The 21594-nt window shown below is 37.3% G+C and overlaps 1 protein-coding gene across 2 annotated transcripts in view; it reads right to left on the bottom strand.

Moving 5' to 3' along the window:
- LOC138329699 (serine-rich adhesin for platelets-like) overlaps positions 1-17977 on the bottom strand; it is a 35365-nt gene extending 17388 nt beyond the window's left edge. The window contains exons 1-3 of one of the 2 annotated variants that reach the window (XM_069276961.1): positions 17512-17977; positions 7293-7407; positions 1153-1301 (exon numbers count right to left, since the gene is read on the bottom strand). In XM_069276961.1, the coding sequence (XP_069133062.1) occupies positions 1153-1301; positions 7293-7341 (198 nt within the window). In that variant the 5' untranslated portion in view covers positions 7342-7407; positions 17512-17977. The remainder of the gene's footprint in view (positions 1-1152; positions 1302-7292; positions 7408-17511) is intronic. The other variant, XM_069276960.1, reaches the window with a different exon arrangement.
- Between the last annotated feature and the right edge of the window lie 3617 nt (positions 17978-21594).

The raw sequence follows: 21594 nt of genomic DNA, 5'->3' as shown, positions 1-21594 counted from the left end.
GTAAAGCATAATACAAAGTTAGAAGTCATACATAAAATGTGTCTATGAAGTTTCATGGAAATATCTTTGCTGGTTTTAGAGTTGTGCTCCTGAAACGATTCTTACACAAAAATCTGCCATTTTCAACAATGTTTCCATGGTTACAGAAAAAAAGTACAAAAACTGAAAACCTTAAAATAGCAAAAGGCACTACTAGACCATAAGACTAATGTGCCTATGGAGTTCAGTGCATATATCTCAACCGGTTTTCCAGTTATGCTGCGGAAACGAACCTGGTACAAAAATATGATATTTTCAGCAATGTTTCCATGGTTACGGAAAAAGTGCAAAAAATGAAAACCTAAAAATAGCAAAAAGGCACTACTAGACCATAAGAACAATGTGTCTATGAAGTTTCATGGAAATATCTCTGCTGGTCTTAGAGTTGTGCTCCGGAAACGATTCTTACACAAAAATCTGCCATTTTCAGCAATGTTTCCATGGTTACAGAAAAAAGTACAATAAGTGAAAACCTTAAAATAGCAAAAGGCACTACTAGACCATAAGACCAATGTGTCTATGAGGTTTCGTGGAAATATCTCTTCTGGTTTTAGAGTTATGCTCCGGAACGAACCTGGTACAAAAATATGATATTTTCAGCAATGTTTCCATGGTTACGGAAAAAATGCAAAAAATGAAAACCTAAAAATAGCAAAACGCACTACTAGACCATAAGACCAATGTGTGTATGAAGTTTCGTGGAAATAATCTCTACTGGTTTTAGAGTTATGCTCCGGAAACCATTCGTACGGATGGACGGACGGACGGAAGGACGGACGGACAGAACCCATTTGTATATCCCCCGCCAACTTCGTTGGGCGGGGGATAACTAAATCAATAAGGCGGTTTCAAGATGACAAAACGACGTGGGTAAAGTACAGTTTATGTTGATTAGTCTAACATTCCGATGACTGTGACGTCAATATCTTTTGACATGAATTTTGTGACCTCATAATCAACAGAAGGTGGTAATAATCAAAAGTAAATTGTACTTTTCCCATTTTGTTTTTGGACAGATCACTAATTTACAAACTAAAGCAGCCCTCTTTCTCAGCTGAACTTGTTGTGGATAATAAAATATAATACTGTATAATCATGAAAGGTGATACTTACAGTACTTTTGTTAGCAGTAGCCGGCTCCGATTTTCCATCCGGCGGTTTCTTGAAGAATGGTTGTATATACCGGCAGTAAAGACGGTACAATATATAGGTACTGATACCAAACCCAAGGCTGACAGCACAAAGGAGGCTGGAGGTCTTTGCTGTAAAATAAAGGTATTTATTATATAACTAGTGCTTTTGCTGTATTTTGATTGGTCAATACGTTTCTCAGAAGTATTCATCAACTGCGATATCAACCCCGAAATCGGCGGCAAAAAGCACGCGAAGTTACTGGACTCAGTCCAGATACCTCTCGCGAGTCCAGTAACCTGTGTCAAAAATAGATCGAGGAAACTCCCTTGAAATGTGATGTCATAATCCCTTTTGACGTCAAGTATCCAAATATAGCGTAACAGGAGTTTCCCTCATTCAATGACGTCGGGATAATCTATTGTGACGTCAATATTATAGTCGGTAACATATATGGCGGAAGGCAGCAAGTTTACTGCGATCAACGGTGACAACTGCAAACTTCAATTTATGGAAAACGTTCAAGAATGCCAGACGGGCTGCAGTTGATACAATATTCCAGTTCTACCAGTCTAAACCGTTAGCAAGAAGCATTTGGATATTTACCATATACTACATGTAATTGCTTTTGTAAACAGAAAGTTTGCAAATATCATCTTGTTTTTTGTAGATTTTAAAGTCTTTTTGAAGAACCGGGTTAATATCATGTAAGTGTCATATAATAAAACAGTTATCGACCTATTTTAAGGTGGATACGGTGAGTTATCAACCCTCGAAAATGATATAACCCTCGGCCTCCGGCCTCGGGATATATCACTTACTCGGGTTGATAACTCACCATATCCACCTGAAAATAGGTCGATAATTGTATATTACTACACTGACAGTACACAGGGGACTGGAGGTCTTAACTATAAAACACAGATATTTACTGATACCAAACCCAAGGCTGACAGTACGCAGGGGACTGGGGGTCTTAGCTGTAAAATACAGATATTTACTGATACCAAACCCAAGGCTGACAGTACACAGGGGACTGGGGGTCTAAGATATACAATACAGATATTTACTGATACCAAACCCAAGGCTGACAGTACACAGGGGACTGGGGGTCTAAGATGTACAATACAGATATTTACTGATACCAAACCCAAGGCTAAAGGTACACAGGGGACTGGGGGTCTTAGCTGTAAAATACAGAGATTTACTGATACCAAACCCAAGGCTGACAGTACACAGGGGACTGGAGGTCTTAGCTGTAAAATACAGATATTTACTGATACCAAACCCAAGGCTGACAGTACACAGGGGACTGGGGGTCTTAGCTGTTAGATACAGATATTTACTGATACCAAACCCAAGGCTGACAGTACACAGGGGACTGGGGTCATAGCTGTAAAATACAGATATTTACTGATACCAAACCCAAGGCTGACAGTACACAGGGGACTGGCGGTCTTAGCTGTAAAATACAGATATTTACTGATACCAAACCCAAGGCTGACAGTACACAGGGGACTCGGGGTCTTAGATGTAAAATACAGATATTTACTGATACCAAACCCAAGGCTGACAGTACACAGGGGACTGGGGTCATAGCTGTAAAATACAGATATTTACTGATATCAAACCCAAGGCTGACAGTACACAGGGGACTGGAGGTCTTAGCTGTAAAATACAGATATTTACTGATACCAAACCCAAGGCTGACAGTACACAGGGGACTGGGGGTCTTAGCTGTAAAATACAGATATATACTGATACCAAACCCAAGGCTGACAGTACACAGGGGACTGGGGGTCTTAGCTGTAAAATACAGATATATACTGATACCAAACCCAAGGCTGACAGTACACAGGGAAGGTCTGAGCTATAAAACATTGTTTGTGATAACACAGGAAACAATAATACATTTTCAAAAGCCAGAAAATTTAGAATGTGTATCAGAAGTGACAATTGAAATATTGCTATTACTAAGCATAAATAACAAGGGTACTTTTTACCCATATCAACAACGAATATTTTCATGACAAATATATTAACAGATGACACTGAACGTCCATCTAAACGTAATTTTGTCACTACAGCTAACATGATATTAAAGACAAGGTGACAAATGTCAGATGACATGTTTTAGGACAGCAAAGTGTTGTTATTGTGACGTGTTTTAGGACAGCAAAGTGTTGTTATTGTGACGTGTTTGGGGACAGCAAAGTGTTGTTATTGTGACGTGTTTTAAAGGCCTACTACTCTTTCAAAAAGTCTTTCAATATTTAAAATAGGAATGTACAGGAGGCCCAGAGGGCCTGTATTGCTCACCTGGTTTGTAATGCCAAGTAATGTTCTGAATACAGGTTTATTGTTTCTTTTCTGAAGGAATTATAATATTAACCTCTAAATCCCCTATTGGGCCCCACCCCTCCTGCCCCCAGGGGGTCAGAGCCAAAATTTAAATAAGTTCTGTTCCCCTTTCCCCAAGGATGTTTATGGCCAAATTTGGTCACAATCCAAGCAAAACTTTAGGACAAGTAGCGATTTATAGGATTTACCTCTATTTCCCTATTGAGCCCCACCCGTCCTGCCCCCGTGGGGCCAGAGCCAAAATTTATAAAGTTCTGTTCCCCTTCCCCCAAGGATGTTTGTGGCAAAATTTGGTTACATTCCATTCAGAACTCTATGACTAGTAGCAATTTAAAGGATTTACATTTATTTCCCCTATTTGGCCCCACCCCTCCTACCCCTCCGGACCAGGGCCAAAATTTATACAAGTTCTGTTCACCTTCCCCCAAGGATGCTTGTGGCCAAATTTGGTTACATTCCATTCAGAACTCTATGACTAGTAGCTATTTAAAGGATTTACCTCTATTTCCCCTATTGGGCCCCGCCCCTCCTGCCCCCTGGGGACCAGAGCCAAAATTTATACAAGTTCTGTTCCCCTTCTCCCAAGGATGTTTGTGGCTAATTTTGGTTACAATCCGTGCATAACTCTAGGACAAGTAGCGATTTAAAGGATTTACCTCTATTTCCCCTATTGGGCCCCGCTCCTCCTGCCCCTGGGGGGTCAGAGCCAAAATTTATAAAAGTTCTGTTCCCCCTCCCCCAATGATGTTTGTGGCCAAATTTGGTTACAATCAATGCAGAACTCTAGGATAAGTAGCGATCCTATACCGTATATGATTACCATGCGTTAGTTGACTATATAACTGTACCAGACAGCAAATCTTCACTGTTAACATAGATTATCACGAGAAACTTGCATTTGTTTGGGGTTTTGCAACCTCATCTGATATTACTATTCTTTTTAAGGAAATTTTGATTTTTGTTTCGGGAAGGTAGTGGGCCTAAATGATTAGGAGATGTAATTAAGGTGCCAGGGCCCAGTTTCATGAACATTTCTTAAATTTAAGGAATTCCTTTACTTAAAATTCTCCATAGGAAAGCATTGCAGAAGTTAAGGAAAAATCTTAAGTTAAGGAGCCTTCCTTAAAATCCGTAATGCTTTCCTATGGAGAATTTTAAGTTTAAGCTATCATAGTGATATATGACCGGATAACAAAAGTTTTAGCATTCAATCTTACATGGGTCTGTTAAGTGTTGACATTATTATAATTCTAAATAATTGGATTTTTCTTTACAATATGGGAGAAAAATAATCAAACATAGGTCTGTCAAGTGGACAGGGATATCTCAATCCAAGTGATAGATCTTGGCTGGTCAACCCGAGGCTTTCCGATGTTCACTCAGGTTGAGATAACCCTGTCCACTTGACAGACCCATATTTGATTATTTTTCTACCGTATTCCAGTGATTTAGAATTATTATCATGTAAACACCACAGAAACATCCCAATATGTCTTGAAAAATTAATAATGTCCACAACAATAGTCTCCACTTATATCGATGATATCATTCCCAAGCTCATGAGCTGTCTTTTCCCTACCCCAGTAAAAGACAAGATTTATTTTAACAACCGCAGGATAAGCCTGTCAAAATGGAAGAAAGTTTTTTCTCTAGCAACCACGGAATATGATATCCCTGTGAAGAATGGGAGAAAACAAAATGTTGTTGTCATATGTCAAAGCTATCAGGTAACAAATATACAGTGTAACTTCCCGAAACCGAACCTTCTCAAAACCGATCACCTCTAGAAACCGAACGTGGATGTCATGTACGGAATGAATTCCTCTTTATTAATAGTAAATAAAACTTTCTAAAACCGATCCCTCCCTATTCCGAATTCCGGACCGATTTTGAGATCGGAATAGTCAAATGTAACTAAAATACACTTCTGAAAACCGGCCTTACCTGAGCGACACCGATAGTTTGCATTGAGGTCTGATCAACTGACCGTGAAATACACACATACCTGTATCCATAGTTGTCGCATGCCATGTCCTGGGGCATGTATACAGGTGTGAAGGCTATAAGTATATGTGCACGGTAATTATACCAGAGACATGATGGTGTGTAATTATTTAATCATGTCTATTGTTTAGATATTTAACGAAGGTCTACCACGGCGCACTGACTGTTTATTTACTGTAACATTAGGAAAACAAGCAGAGCTAGTAATAAACAGAAAATTTTGTATTCAATTTTGAGAGTCTCACATGGGTTATTTATTTACTTATGTAGTGTCCAATTTTGGGGAATAAATGGACTTAATGACGTAACTCCCTAGGTGTCCATTATGTAAGCAGATACAACAAAGGATCCTTTACTAGCTGGGTTTTAGAACAGGAGATGGTGGTGTAGGTCTATTGTTCTAGTATATTTAACGATCTACCACCGCATAGAACGGTTTTATATACTGTAAACAATTGGGAAAACATGCAGAGCTAGTAAACCTAACAAAAGTGTTGTATTCAATTTTTTGTGTGTCTCACAGGGTTATTTATTTACTTATGTAGTTGTCGGATAACGTAAAGGTATCTGTAGGAAAAAGTCCGAGCCATGTATTGTTTTGTCCAATATAATGCCCGGAATCGGACTGATTCATCTGACATTTAGTTAGCCTTAAATCTAATTTTATTCTTGACCGTAAAACCGAAAGCGATCGGACGTATGTAGGTTTAACTTCCCCAAGAACTATGTTTATAATAATCAAAAGTAAAGATTTGTAATCCATTGCTTACTCTCTTATAGATACATTTAACTTTATCACGGTCGGTTATAACGAACACTAGGCAGTACAAGTGTAGTTTAGTAGAAAACGACTAGGGTATGCCGATCAATGTCAAAATTAAAAATGATATATCCGGATCTATAAGTGGTGTGTTGATTGATGATCGATAGTTCGTGAAATTCATGCTGTCTCCAAAAAATCATATCTCTATTTCAAGATTTGACCCTCTCAAAACTGGACCGAAATTCTCCACTGTATGCACCGACCCTTGATCCGTTTAGGGAAGTTCCACTGCTTTTACTGTGCTAAATTAGGATACAATGTATAATAAATATGTGTATTTCACAACCATCTCAGATTTCAAGTAATGCATTGAGATTAGTAACAACAGTTGAATTGTGTTTGAGTATATCAATTAAGCGATATGCTAAGGAATGTCATATATAAGAAATCGAGAGTGCAATATGATTCTAATTTCTTTTATCAAGCTTAATCATTTTATATTAACATATAAAGTGTGTACATCCGATTTTTTATTGGGAATGGGGGCCCTAAGGTTAAATTGGTCAGCCTGAACATATATTACAAAATACAATATAGTTACTTTTATCTGTGAGACATTAAATTTCACTATATTCACACATAGATTAATTTCCATAAACCTAAATATCGATCCGCAAACAAGTTATGACAAATAAAAAATCCTGTTAAGCTTATTACTATTAGAAATTTACAAAAGCACCAACATTTCTCCTCTCTAACTACCAAGTATCAAAGAGGAAATTTTCTATCCACAAAAGCAATTGACTATAGAGTAGGTTGCGCAAAGTGATGTGTTAAGGATGTTGAAGTGGCATGTTAATTTAAGAATCTCAAAAGCAAAGTGTTTTTCAAGTTTTTCAAAGTGATGAGCTAGGACAAAAAGGTGATGTGTTTAATATTAGGATAGCAAAGCTCAAGTGAGTCATCTACTGACATTGTCCTAATATTGTCTTACCTAAACCCATTCGGATACGTGTGGAGATTCGCAGTTTACAAGGTGACATGATGACAAGATGTTTCACCTTACCTACACACAACAGTCTGTAAGCCTATACATACTGCATGCACACCTACGACACAATACAACACAGAATTATAGTGATTAAGCTTTACACTGGTGCAATGGTTAATACAACAAGCATGCTAAATATATAATTACGTAACCAAAATATAACAATTCAGAACAATGATATACATATGATACCTGGATATATATGTGCCCATATCAGAGCTAAAATCTTTAATTTGCAAATTGCGATCATAGAAACTGCTAATACAATACCGATCACCATATGACAACAAAAGCAGGATACAGCAATTACAAATAACAGTGATGAGGTTAAGGTGCAAAAATGTGAGTACATTTTATTGTTTTTGTGCTAAAACATGTTTTTGAGAGCAAGCAGTCTACAGTATATGGGTATACATTTTGTACTATAATGGTTAAAGATGCTCCACCGCATAATTTTTCTCTTTCAAAACAGGAGCCGACGATTTAGTATTTTTCTTCAGTTACAAAAGTTAGTTACTTTACACCACTACCACAATTGAAAAGTTTGAGCGATTAAGACAAAAATAACAAAAATAATTAATTGCATCTTGAAAAAATTCTGTGGTACTATGGAATAAAAAAATTGATTGTGCATGCACCAAAAACAAAAATAAATTATTTCATATCATTTTTGTGTTAATTAGACATGATTAAACACCAGTTATTGTTCAATTGATGAGTATCATTTATGTTCTGTCGGCGGTGGAGCATCTTTAATATAAAAACACACAAAAAAATAAAGAGGATGGTTAATAATAGTACAGTGGAACCTCCCGAAACCGATCATGGTCGGTGCATATAATTTAGGCCGGTTTAGGGTTTAGAGAGGGTTTGGTTTGGAGAAGTGAACCGAATACCGATCATCACTATCCGGATTTAATCGATCAGAAGTCGTTTTTTACATTAGTGCACCGCATGTATGCCTAGTGTTCGTTAAAACCGACCGATATTGATTGTTAATGTGAATGTTATCACAAAAGAGAGAATCATACGTTTAAAAGGAATGGATTACAGCAAACTTGACTTTGTTACCGCTTATAAACGTAGTTTAGTTAGTTAGTTGCGTGAATGTTCTTGGGGATGTTCTCGTCTGCAACCTACATACGACCGATCGCTTCCGGTTACGTCAAGAATCAAATTATATGGTCTAATTACACGATGATCAGTCAATGCTGGTCATTATATGACATAGTCATTTTCTAAAACAATACATGGCTTCGGCTTCTTCATACAGATAATTTACGTTATCCGACAACTACATATGTAAATAAAAAAAACGTGTGATTTGAATATGAAACTTTCTCTTTATTACTAGCTCTGCTTGTTTTCCTACAGCAAACAAACCGCGTGCACATGGTAGACCTTCGTTAGATATCTAAACAATAGGCATTATTAAATAATTACACCACCATCTCGGGTAAAATTACCGTGTACCTGTAGCCTTCACATCTGTATACATGTCCAAGGACATGGCATGCAACAACTATGGTACAGGTACGTGTGTATTTCACGGTCGGTTGATCAGACCTCAATGCAACCTATCGGTGTCGCTCAGGTCAGGCCGGTTTTCAGAAGTGTATTTTAGTTACATTTGACTATTCCGATCTCATCAAAATCGGTCTGGTGTTCGGAATTGGGAGGGATCGGTTTTGGGAAGTTTTATATATACTATTAATAAAGAGGAATTCATTCCGTACATGACATCCATGTTCGGTTTCTAGAGGTGATCGGTTTTTGAGAAGGTTCGGTTTCTAGAGGTTCCACTGTAGTAGAATAGCATTAACTTTCGTAAAAACTTGTGTAAAATGCGCATTTTTTCTGTGCAATAATATAATCTGAAGTTGGGGGTGCACAAGTTACATTGATAGAAGGGTTTAAGAATTTTACGGGGAAAAAATGTGTCCATTTTGAGGGGCTGACGATCTAGAATTATAGTGATTAAGCTTTACACTGGTGCAATGGTTAATACAACAAGCATGCTAAATATATAATTACGTAACCAAAATATAACAATTCAGAACAATGATATACATATGATACCTGGATATATATGTGCCCATATCAGAGCTAAAATCTTTAATTTGCAAATTGCGATCATAGAAACTGCTAATACAATACCGATCACCATATGACAACAAAAGCAGGATACAGCAATTACAAATAACAGTGATGAGGTTAAGGTGCAAAAATGTGAGTACATTTTATTGTTTTTGTGCTAAAACATGTTTTTGAGAGCAAGCAGTCTACAGTATATGGGTATACATTTTGTACTATAATGGTTAAAGATGCTCCACCGCATAATTTTTTCTCTTTCAAAACAGGAAGCCGTACGATTTAAATGAATTTTTCTTCACAGTTACAAAAGTTAGTTACTTTACACCACTACCACAATTGAAAAGTTTGAGCGATTAAGACAAAAAATAACCCAAATATTAATTGGGCATCTTGAAAAAAATTCTGATGGTACTATGGAATAAAAAATTGATTGTGCATGCACCAAAAACAAAAATAAAAACATATTTTGCATATCATTTTTGTGTTAGATTAAAAACATGATTAAACACCATATTGTGTTCAATTGATGAGTATCATTTATGTTCTGTCGGCGGTGGAGCATCTTTAAACTATAAATCAGCACAAAAAAATAAAGAGGATGGTTAATAATAGTACAGTGGAACCTCCCACGAAACCGATCATGTCGGTGCATATAATTTAGGCCGGTTTAGGGTTTAGAGAGGGTTTGGTTTGGAGAAGTGAACCGAAACCGATCAATCACTATCCGGATTTAATCGATCAGAAGTCGTTTTTTTCCATTAGTGCACCGCATGTATGCCGTAGTGTTCGTTAAAACCGACCGATATTGATTGTTAATGTGAATGTTATCACAAAAGAGAATCATACGTTTAAAAGGAATGGATTACAGCAAACTTGACTTTGTTACCGCATTATAAACTGTATTTAGTTAGTTAGTTGCGTGAATGTTCTTGGGAGATGGATTCTCGTCTGCAACCTACATACGACCGATCGCTTCCGGTTACGTCAAGAATCAAATTATATGGTCTAATTACACGGATGATCAGTTCAATGCTGGTCATTATATGACATAGTCATTTTTCGTAAAACAATACATGGCTTCGGCTTCTTCATACAGATAATTTACGTTATCCGACAACACTACATATGTAAATAAAAAAACGTTGTGATTTGAATATGAAAACTTTCTCTTTATTACTAGCTCTGCTTGTTTTCCTACAGCAAACAAACCGCGTGCACATGGTAGATAAAGGAAAATTTCTTCGTTAGATATCTAAACAATAGGCATGATTAAAATAATTACACCACCATCTCGGGTAAAAGTAACGGTGTACCGTGTACCTGTAGCCTTCACATCTGTATACATGTCCAAGGACATGGCATGCAACAACTATTGTACAGGTACGTGTGTTATTTCACGGTCGGTTTGATCAGACCTCAATGCAACCTATCGTGTCGCTCAGGTCAGGCCGGTTTTCAGAAGTGTATTTTAGTTACATTTGACTATTCCGATCTCAAAAAATCGGTCTGGTGTTCGGAATTGGGAGGGATCGGTTTTGGGAAGTTTTATATACTATTAATAAAGAGGAATTCATTCCGTACATGACATCCATGTTCGGTTTCTAGAGGTGATCGGTTTATTGAGAAGGTTCGGTTTCTAGAGGTTCCACTGTATAGAATAGCATTAACTTTCGTAAAAACTTGTGTAAAATGCGCATTTTTTCTGTGCAATAATAAAATCTGAAGTTGGGGGTGCACAGTTACATTGATAGAAGGGTTTAAGAATTTTTACGGGAAAAAATGTGTCCATTTTGAGGGGCTGACGATCTATGAATGTTGAGGTACCGCTCTGTTTTTATGTAGTCTTTTATATAATAAAAACTATTGATGATTGTAAAAACAATGCCTCACCTACTGCAGTTGATTATCTAAGGCTAATTAAAGTGTTAAGTTATGACCAATGATGTCTTGATTTCCATTTGACCCCGAGAATTCAATGGGACTAACTGAGAGCATGGCTTCTACTGACAGCTTCTACTTGTACAGTGTACATGTTAAAAAAACAAGAGATCCCAGAGGGATCTTGGCGCCCACCAAAGAATGATCTATGTCTGACAAATGAAAGAGGGATCTTTTCTCTGCTTTTCAAACTTTTACTACATATTTAATACAGTTGAAATTAGAGAAAGATCCCATGAGTATTTTCTGAGATATATAACAGAAACAAACTTCAATATATCAAAAACCCAAGATGGCTACCTGTCAGCCATCTTTTTGACCAATCAGTCCGAAAATCAATATGCCACAACTGAGGTTATGGGGACCTTACATATACAAGAGCCCAAATTAAACGGGTCACTGACCACATGCACAAAACAACCAAAGTCACAGTATAAATGTATTTGGTTAACGATTAATATAAACAATACACGTGAGACTCCTTAGTTGAATAAGTAAGTATATCTGAACGATAGGTAAATGTAATTCGTTGTAACAAACTTGGTAGACCCTTCATCCATATATGGTTGTAACCTATTTTACGTATTTTAAAGCCAAATTTTCAGCAAAGCATCCATTTTGGACATCCGCCATACTCATCCCCATTGGTCTTAGCTCGGTCCTTTATAAAATATGATTGGCCTCACCTAAAGTTCCCCGTTCAGAATCAATTAAACCCCTATAGACCAATTTTTCCTTGAGATCGTGAGACTGAAACCTGAAAACAGGAAAGTTGGGCCAGCGCCATCTTGAAAACCAAAGTCTTAATGAAAATGTTTTGCATGTTGTTGTCGGCATTAATTTAAACCCCTATAGACCAATTTTTTCATTGATGATTGGAGACCGAAATGCTGAAAACAGGAAGTGGGCCAGCTAACATTAAGAAAATTTGCCCTTTTGGGGCCCCACACCTCAGGCCACTAGGGGTCGGTACTCAGACTCATATTATATAAAATACGATTGGTCCCTTCCCCAATGAAGTTTCACACCAAATATGGTGAAATCCATCCAAGGATGAAGGACTAGTAGGATTTTTAAAAGCTTAAATTAAGAAAATTTCCCCTTTTATAGGCCCCCGTCCCTCTGCCCCTAGGGGTCGGACCAGCTCATTTATATAAAACATGATTGTCCCCTCCCCAATGATGTATCACACCAAATATGAATGAAATCCATCAAGGATGAAGGGAGGAGTAGGAACTAGCTTAAATTAAGAAAATTTGTAACCTTTTTTGGAGCCCTGCCCCTCTGCCCATAGTGGTCAGGATCTATTTCATTTATAGTAAAATATGATTGTCCTATCCCCAATGATGTATTCACACCACATATGGATGAAATCCATTAACAAGGATGAAGGAGGAGTAGTGAGGATTTTAACTTAAATTAAGAAAATTTCCTCTTTGGAGTCCCCCTCTCCTCTGCCCCTAGGGTCACTCAGGCTCATTTATATAAAATACGATTGTCCCTTCCCCAACAATGTTTCACACCAAAATATGGATGAAATCCATCCAAGGATGAAGGAGAAGTTAAGGATTATTAAAGCTAAAATTAAGAAAATTTGCCCATTTCGGGGCCGCCGACCCCTCAGCCCCTATGGGTTCGGACCAGGCTCCATTTATATAAAATATGATTGTCCTTCCCCAATGATATTTTACACCAATATAGATGAAATCCAATTCAAGGAATGAAGGAGGAGTAGGATTTTAAAGCTAAAGATTAAGAAAAGATTTGCCCGTTTTTAGAGGCCGCCATCCCTCAACCCTAGGGGTCGGACCAGGCTCATATTATATAAGAATAAGAATGTCCAGTTCCCCAATAGAAGATTTTTCACACCAAATAATGGATGAAATCTATCCAAGGATGAAAGAGGAGTAGGATTTTTTAAAGCTTAAATTAAAGAAAATTTCGCACCTTTTTGGGGACTCCATCCCTCCATGCCCCTAAGGGTCGGACTCAGGCTCATTTATATAAAATATGATTGTCCTTCCCCAACGATGTTTTACACCAAATATAGAAAGAAATCCATTCAAGATGTAAGGAGGAGTAGGAATTTATAAAGCTTAAATTAAGAAAATTTGCCCTTTTGGGGCCCCACCCCTCACCCCAATGGGGGTCCGTACCAGGCTCATTTATATAAAATTATGATTGTCCTTCCCAAATTGATGTTTCACACCAAATATGGATGAAATCCATTCAAGGATGAAGGAGGAGTAGGGATTTTAAAGCTTAAATTAAGAAAAATTTCCATCTTTTGTAGCCCCGCCCCTCTGCCCCTAGGGGTTGGACCCAGGCTCGAATTTATATAAAAAAATTATGATTGGTCCTTCCCCAACGATGTTTTACACCAAATATAGATGAAATCATATCAAGGTATGAAGGATGGAGTAGGATTTTAAAGCTTAAATTAAGAAAATTTCCTCTTTTGGAGCCCCGCCCCTCTGCCCTAGGGGTCGGACCAGGCTTCATTTATAGTTAAAATATGATTGTCCTTCCCCAACGATGTTTTAACACCAAATATAGACGTAAATCCATTCGCAGTTATGAAGGAGGAGTAGGATTTTAAAGCTAGTGGGAGGGTGGTGGGAGTGAGGACTTAAGAAAATTTGCCCTTTTTGGGCCCATGCCCTCAGCCCCTAGGGGTCGGGACCAGGCTCATTTATAAAAAATATGAATGTCCTTCCCCAATGATGTTTCACACTAAATATGGATGAAATACCCATCCAAGGATGAAAGAGGATAGGATTTTAAAGGCTTAAATATAAGAAAATTTGCCCTTTTGGTGGCCCCATCCCTCAGCCCCTATGGGTCGGACAAGGCTCATTTATATAAAATATGATGTGGTCCAGTTCCCCAGATGATGTTTCCACACCAAATATGGATGAAACCATTCCAAGGATGAAGGAGGAGTAGGATTTTAAATGCTAAAATTGAAGAAAATTTGTGGGCCCTTTATGGGGCCCCACCTCCCTCAAGCCCCAAGGGGCTCGTACCAGGCTCATTTATATAAAATATGATTTGTCCTTCCCCAATGAGTGTTTCACACCAAATATGGATGAAATCCAATAAGGATTAAGGAGGAGTAGGATTTTAAAGCTTAAATTATAGAAAATTTCTTCTTTAGGGAGCCCCGCCCCCTCTGCCCCTTAGGGTCTGGACCAGTGCTCATTTATATAAACATATGATTTGTCCCTTTCCGCCAATGCTTGTTTCACACTAAATATGGATGAAATCCATCCAAGGATGAAAGAGGAGTAGGGATTTTTAAATCTTAAATTAAGAAAATTTGCCCTTTTTTGTGGGCCCCATCCCTCAGCCCCAGGGTCGACCAGGCTCATCTTATATAAAAAATATGATTGTCCTTCCCCAACGATGTTTTACACCAAATAATAGGAGAATCCATTCAATGGAGAAGTAGGAGTAGGATTTAAAAGCTAAAATTAAGAAAATTTGCCCCATTTGGGGCCCACCCCTCAGCCCCAAGGGGTCCGTACCAGGCTCGAGTTTAATATCAAAAATATGATTGTCCTTCCCAAATGATGTTTCGACACCAAATATGGATGAAATCCATTCAATGGATGAAGGATAAGAGTGAGTATGGATTTTAAAGCATTAAATAATAAAATTTCCTCTTTGGAGCCCCGCCCCACTTAAAATTGAGATGTTATATAAAATAATGATGTCCCTTCCCCAACGATGTTTTACACCAAATATAGATGAAATCCATTCAAGGATGAAGGAGGAGTAGGATTTTAAAGCAGATGACACTTCAGTACTTTCTGAGAAAAAGTGGTAACAAGCTTCAACTATATTCAAAATTCAAAATGGTGGCCTGATGGCCATCTTGTTCATCAATTGGTCCCAAAATGCAATATGCACAACTACACCCCTAGGGGAACCTGCACATGCAATTTGAGACAGATCCCTTCAGTACTTTCTGAGAAATAGCTGTAACAACCTTCAATTATCAAAATCCAAGATGGTGTCCTATCAGCCATCTTGTTGACTTATCGGTACCAAAATGCAACATGCACAACTAGGGCCCTAGGGGAACCTACATGTGAAATTTGAGAAGAATCCCTTCAGCACTTTCTGAGAAATAGTAGTAACATGCTTCAACTATCAAAATCTAAGATGGCGGCCTCGCGGCCATTTTGTTGACTGATTGTTCCCAAAATGCAATATGCACAACTAGGGTCCTAGGGGAACCTAACATGAAATTTGGGAAAGATCCCTTTAGTATTTTCTGAGAAATAGCGGTAACATGATGGATGGATTGATGGACGGAAGACGGACCATGGACTAAAAGCGATTTGAATAGCCCACCATCTGATGATGGTGGGCTATAAACTTAATGAGTAGAAGCCTTCAGTTAGTACTCAGGTAGTAGATATTTAGCATTTTTTCACATGCACACAATAATGCCACCGCATTCCAAAGGTAGCTATATAGAGAGTTAATAGTAATACTTGTCCTAGAACATCTTTTTAACCATTTAAAAGATTACAGCACTGAGCTAGAAGGTAAGTAGTAGAATAGTTGATATATTTAACTCTTAGCCACAGGTCTGAGGAAGAGTAATATATACATGTACTATAAATACAAAATTGGATCCGACATTTGGCCACCACAATCTTGAGGTAGAGGGCTAATAGTAGAATATCTGAAATGTTAAACATTAAGCCACCACAACCTGGAGGTAGAGGCTAGGGCTTATAGTAGAATATCTGACAAGTTTAACACATAGCCACCACAATCTTGAGGTAGAGGGCTAATAGTAGATTATCTGACATGTTTAACACATAGCCACCACAACCCAAAGGTAGAGGCTAGGGCTTATAGTAGAATATCTGACATGTTTAACACTTAGCCACCAAAACCTGGAGGTAGAGGGCTAATAGTAGAATATCTGACATGTTTAACACTTGGCCACCAAAACCTGGAGGTAGAGGGCTAATAGTAGAATATCTGACAAGTTTAACACATAGCCACCACAACCTGGAGTAGAGGGCTAATAGTAGAATATCTGACATGTTTAACACTTGGCCACCAAAACCTGGAGGTAGAGGGCTAATAGTAGAATATCTGACAAGTTTAACACATAGCCACCAAAACCTGGAGGTAGTGGGCTAATAGTAGAATATCTGACAAGTTTAACACATAGCCACCATAACCTGAAGGTAGAGGGCTATTGTTAGAATATCTGACAAGTTTAACACATAGCCACCATAACCTGAAGGGTAGGGGCTAATAGTAGAATATCTGACAATTTAACACATAGCCACCATAACCTGAGGTAGGGGCTATGAGAATATCTGACAAGTTTAACACATAGCCACCAAAACCTGGAGGTAGTGGGCTAATAGTAGAATATCTGACAAGTTTAACACATAGCCACCATAACCTGAAGGTAGAGGGCTAATAGTAGAATATCTGACAAGTTTAACACATAGCCACCACAACCTGGAGGTAGTGGGCTAATAGTAGAATATCTGACAAGTTTAACACATAGCCACCATAACCTGAAGGTAGAGGGCTAATAGTAGAATATCTGACATGTTTAACACATAGCCACCACAACCTGGAGGTAGAGGGCTAATAGTAGAATATCTGACATGTTTAACACTTGGCCACCACAACCTAGAGGTAGTGGGCTAATAGTAGAATATCTGACATCCACAATCTGGATGTAAATGGAGCCAAGATAAGTTTTTTTCTGTAATTTAGGTCAAAGTTCAAAATGTAGGTCACAGTGACCTTGCTTTTGGTACCCCACACACCATCTCACCTAGCTAGATTGAACATTCTATTCAGTATGAAGTTACAGTGCCTAAAAGAATAGGAGATAGAGCCCAGACAAGATAATGCACAGACGACATACACAATATCTATGTGTTTAGTTCCACCCAGTTCTTGGTGGGGACTTGTAGAAAAACATTACGGTAAGTAGAAATTAACCAATGTTATTGTTGCATAAACAACATATATAAACACAAATGAGATTACTTTTCGGAGAATACAAAAACACACACACACATATGTGCACACACAACCCATCTTGCCATATATAAACCTCCAACACAACAAATACACGTACATATACTCATAGATGTGTGTGTAACATCAATATCTTCAACTTCAAGGTCATGTGACATCACCGCCAAGTTCTTTTTGTAAATAAAGTGTTCTGTTCTGTCTATCATATCTATGGAAGAACAGTACAGCCTGGATTGATCTTCAGATTATGAAAATCATATACAATATCTTGTATCCGTTCCAGATAATGCATTATATCTGTATGTTGTGTTTAAAGACTGACGTCCAGACGTGGTACACTTATGCTCAAGAATCCACAAGATTTCCATCGTACTACTGATAAACAACACCATGAAGCAAAGCAGTCCCAGGCCAATGTTTGGCTGATAATCAAATGTTATGTGTACACAACAAATTGAGGCAGTTACACTTATAAAGCAGATCCGAGCCTAGCTAGTTTTGTAAAGTTCCAGAAAACTTCCGACCACCATCCACCCCGACTCATTGCCTCAGCAACTTCACAGGTGTCGCTCACAGTAACAGCTGGTGCATTCGTCACTTCAGGAAACATAGGAGCTGTATATAGTTTGTGTATTAGATCTGTTATGTGGCTATAGACCAGGCTTATCATTTTACTTTAGTTACACAGTACACCTGAACTAGACAGACATTTTTAATCATATATCATCCATGATCAGCTCTCAGTTTTATTTGGTCAACACTTTAAAGCATTAATCACGTCATCTAATCTATTATTGTTACCAGGTATTTCTCTCTATATGGGTGTCCTATATTTAGCATGTTATTATCTGTCTATTTATAATGTAATAATTAATTTTTTCATTGGTTACATTATTTTGTCTATCATGTCATGAAAAGTTAAAACACATCATTTTTGATGATGCTACAAACAAAGACCACATAATGACCAATTCCAATAAAATAACACAAGTTTAAAGCCACACCACCTTTTTGAAACGGCTTTTAGTCTTTAAAATGGAAAAGGAAAAGTAAAATGACATTTTATGGAGTCCAAAAAGTCATTAGCTGAACAGTAATATATTATTATTACTCTTATCATCACCATCTAAATTTTTTTTATTAAAATAAATTAAATGTTATATAATTAATTTTCATAATGCGAGTCGCCTTATTATTACCACCATCGCCCTATAGCTAAATACCGCACATTAAATTAGTTATCACTGCGCCAATTATCAAAACAGCAAAATGAAACTTCACTGATATATGATGTTATCAAAGATTACGCCGCGAATCTTGCATTTGTTTGGTGTATAACCTCATCTTAGGCTTATGAGTAAGGATGTGAAGTTTCTTGTGTTAATATTGTTTTCAAAGAAATTTTGCAAAAAAAAAAAAAAAAACTTCTATATATGAGGATAGTGGCCCATTATATGCAGTACAGTCCCCCTACTTATAAACTGTGGTATATATAGATATTACAGGTGTTTCAATATCAGTCGGTACCTGGTACATTTTACCGATTAAAGAGCCTGATTTGGGCTAATTAAATTACAATAGATAGCATACAGATAGTATAGAAATGTACCCCTGACACTGCAATATACCGCCACCCCTGAATGATAATGTAACCCCTGATATTGACACGTTACAAAAAGCACTGTGTTGTCAATAATGAAGCAAATAGATGCTTCTTCTTCCTGAACACTTGGTGCTGATCTCCAGTAATCTCTACATATATAAATATATACCTTTCCTTTATTATTTTTCAATGATTTTTTTTCAGAATTTTTGAGTTTACTGCATTTTTATGACATTCAATTTGTAAACTGTATAAAATGTGGGGTGTTGTTGAGTATTTAAATTATCTCAATATTCTAACTCTTGTTTTCCAACCTCTTGGTCATAATTAATGGCCTAGTAGTTAAGATGTTTCGACAAATTACCACAAGCCCTCCACCTCTGGGTTGCACTTTCGAATCCCATGTGGGACATTTGCCAGGTACTGACCACTGGTCAGTTTGTTTTTTCCAGGAACTCCTACTTTCCTTCACCATGCAGCTACTGTGAAATCATTTTTTTGTTTTAATGTCAGGTAACTTTTATGCGTTCATAGGATAGTTGGTACCCACTGCATAATGTCTATTTCAGGGAGTACATAATACAATAAAAGGTTTGAAGCACCAGTCAAAAATTACAGTTCAAATAATGATAGTTTTAAAACATGGTAGACTACATCTACCAACAAATGATTGGTTCAGTTACATGAAGTTATCTACGCTGCCATGATCATTGTTTCATGGGAACACCTGTAAAAGCGCTGGTTGAGTATTGACTCTAGGTTATGATTGTAACTGTGCTGGGTGATAAAGCTTCGTTCCGATCAAGTCTGGGTTCACGCTACTGATCTGGCAATTTGCTAAAATAAATTTATCCTAATTCGCTAAAAATACTTAAAGATGCTCCACTGCTGACAAATTGTATTTTTTTTCACTATAAAAAACAGGAGCAGACGATTTAGTATTTTTTACTTACTTTACACCATTACCACCATTGAAAAGTTTGAGCTTCTAATTTTACTCCAAGTTAAAAACATGAAAAATAATTAATTGCATACCGAAAAAATTCTGTGACACTATATCCTATATGGAATGAAGTACTGATTGCGCATGCACCAAAGGCGAAATAAATTATTTTATATTATTTTTTGTGTTAATTAGGCATACATGTATATATACACGATTAAATACTGATTATTTTTCAAATGATTAACATCATTTATGCTGTCGGCGGTGGAGCATCTTTAAGTTTTTCTTCACACACCCAATTTCCAAACACACGGACACAAGCTTCAAACATAGTTTTTTTTTTCAGTCACATTACTTTCATAGCAAATCTAAAACAGTTGATAAATTAATCAGTTACTGTACCATATATATTTTAATGTTGAAGGGCTGTAAAGTAACAATACACACGACGGAGTATGGTTTAATGAATGATCAGGATCTTTTGTATAAGTGTGCCAGTTATTTTTCACTTAATGCATAAAGTACATTATTTGATGCTTCTTAGTAATTAAATGTTTTTCATTATGAAATGCTGTGAATGCGCAATTTGCTAAATGAAATTCTTATTTGCTAAAGAGAGAAAAATCACTTTCACAACTTTTGCTAAACAAACTGGAAAGTTAGTGTGAGCCGAGCAATGCAAGTGATCATTCACATGTACAGTACATGTGACAATGCCGAGTCTGACGGCAGTATTTTTGACTCTAATGTGTACGGCCTTCTCCACCAATTGAAGCGCCAACAAAACTGTAAAATTTTGTACTCAACAAAAATTGAGCCCAACAAAAAAAAATTGATTTCACAGTTACCTGGAACATCCTAAAATGACCCTGGCTGTATAGATATCAATCATAGGATGTTAAACAATATAACCCAAATCCACTTGGTCAGTTTATTTAAGCTGACCAGTGTCACTGTGCATGGTGTGAAGCATGCATTGCAGCCACATTTTACTTCATCAACTTTAATCCCCTTTCAAACCTCATTAGAAAACCCTGGATGTTAAGAGTAGGAAGTACTCTAGCACTCATTTATAATATTGCTATCAGGGAAAACACTATTGGGCTACCATATTCTACCGACAATATGCCCCCTTACATATACCTTAGCAATGAATGGTAGGATTTGAAGGAGAATGGTCTTATCACACAATGTAGGCCAAAGTTTTTTCATACAACAGAGTTAGAATTTCAGCAAATAGAAATAAAATAACATGTACCAGAAATTACTAGTGGTGTTCTGATTAATTGAGTTTGTCAAATATTGTTGGTTTGGGGTGTTTGACCAATTAATTGAGTGAGAAATCTGTAATAGAGTTTCATAAACAAAAGAGTTGTTTGACATATGACAAACGAAGGTGTATATAATTAGCTGATCAGTAAAACACGCAAGAAATGTCATAGAAAACTTGTCGCAATCAATCGCTTGTGTGTTTTGTGTCGCTCATATCATTTCAAATATCATGCATATAAACGATTTGAAGAGCACGTAAGAACTACGTAGTAATGTAAACGTTCATAGGAGTATGATTCTATTTGTGAAAACATAAACGACCTGAGAACATGGCAATCAACACTTGAGTCAGCTACGTGGGG

Source organism: Argopecten irradians, chromosome 8, assembly GCF_041381155.1.
Source record: "Argopecten irradians isolate NY chromosome 8, Ai_NY, whole genome shotgun sequence".
NCBI lineage: Eukaryota > Metazoa > Mollusca > Bivalvia > Pectinida > Pectinidae > Argopecten > Argopecten irradians.
Note: the sequence above shows the minus strand (reverse complement) of the source record. Positions and strands in the feature narration are given on the sequence as shown.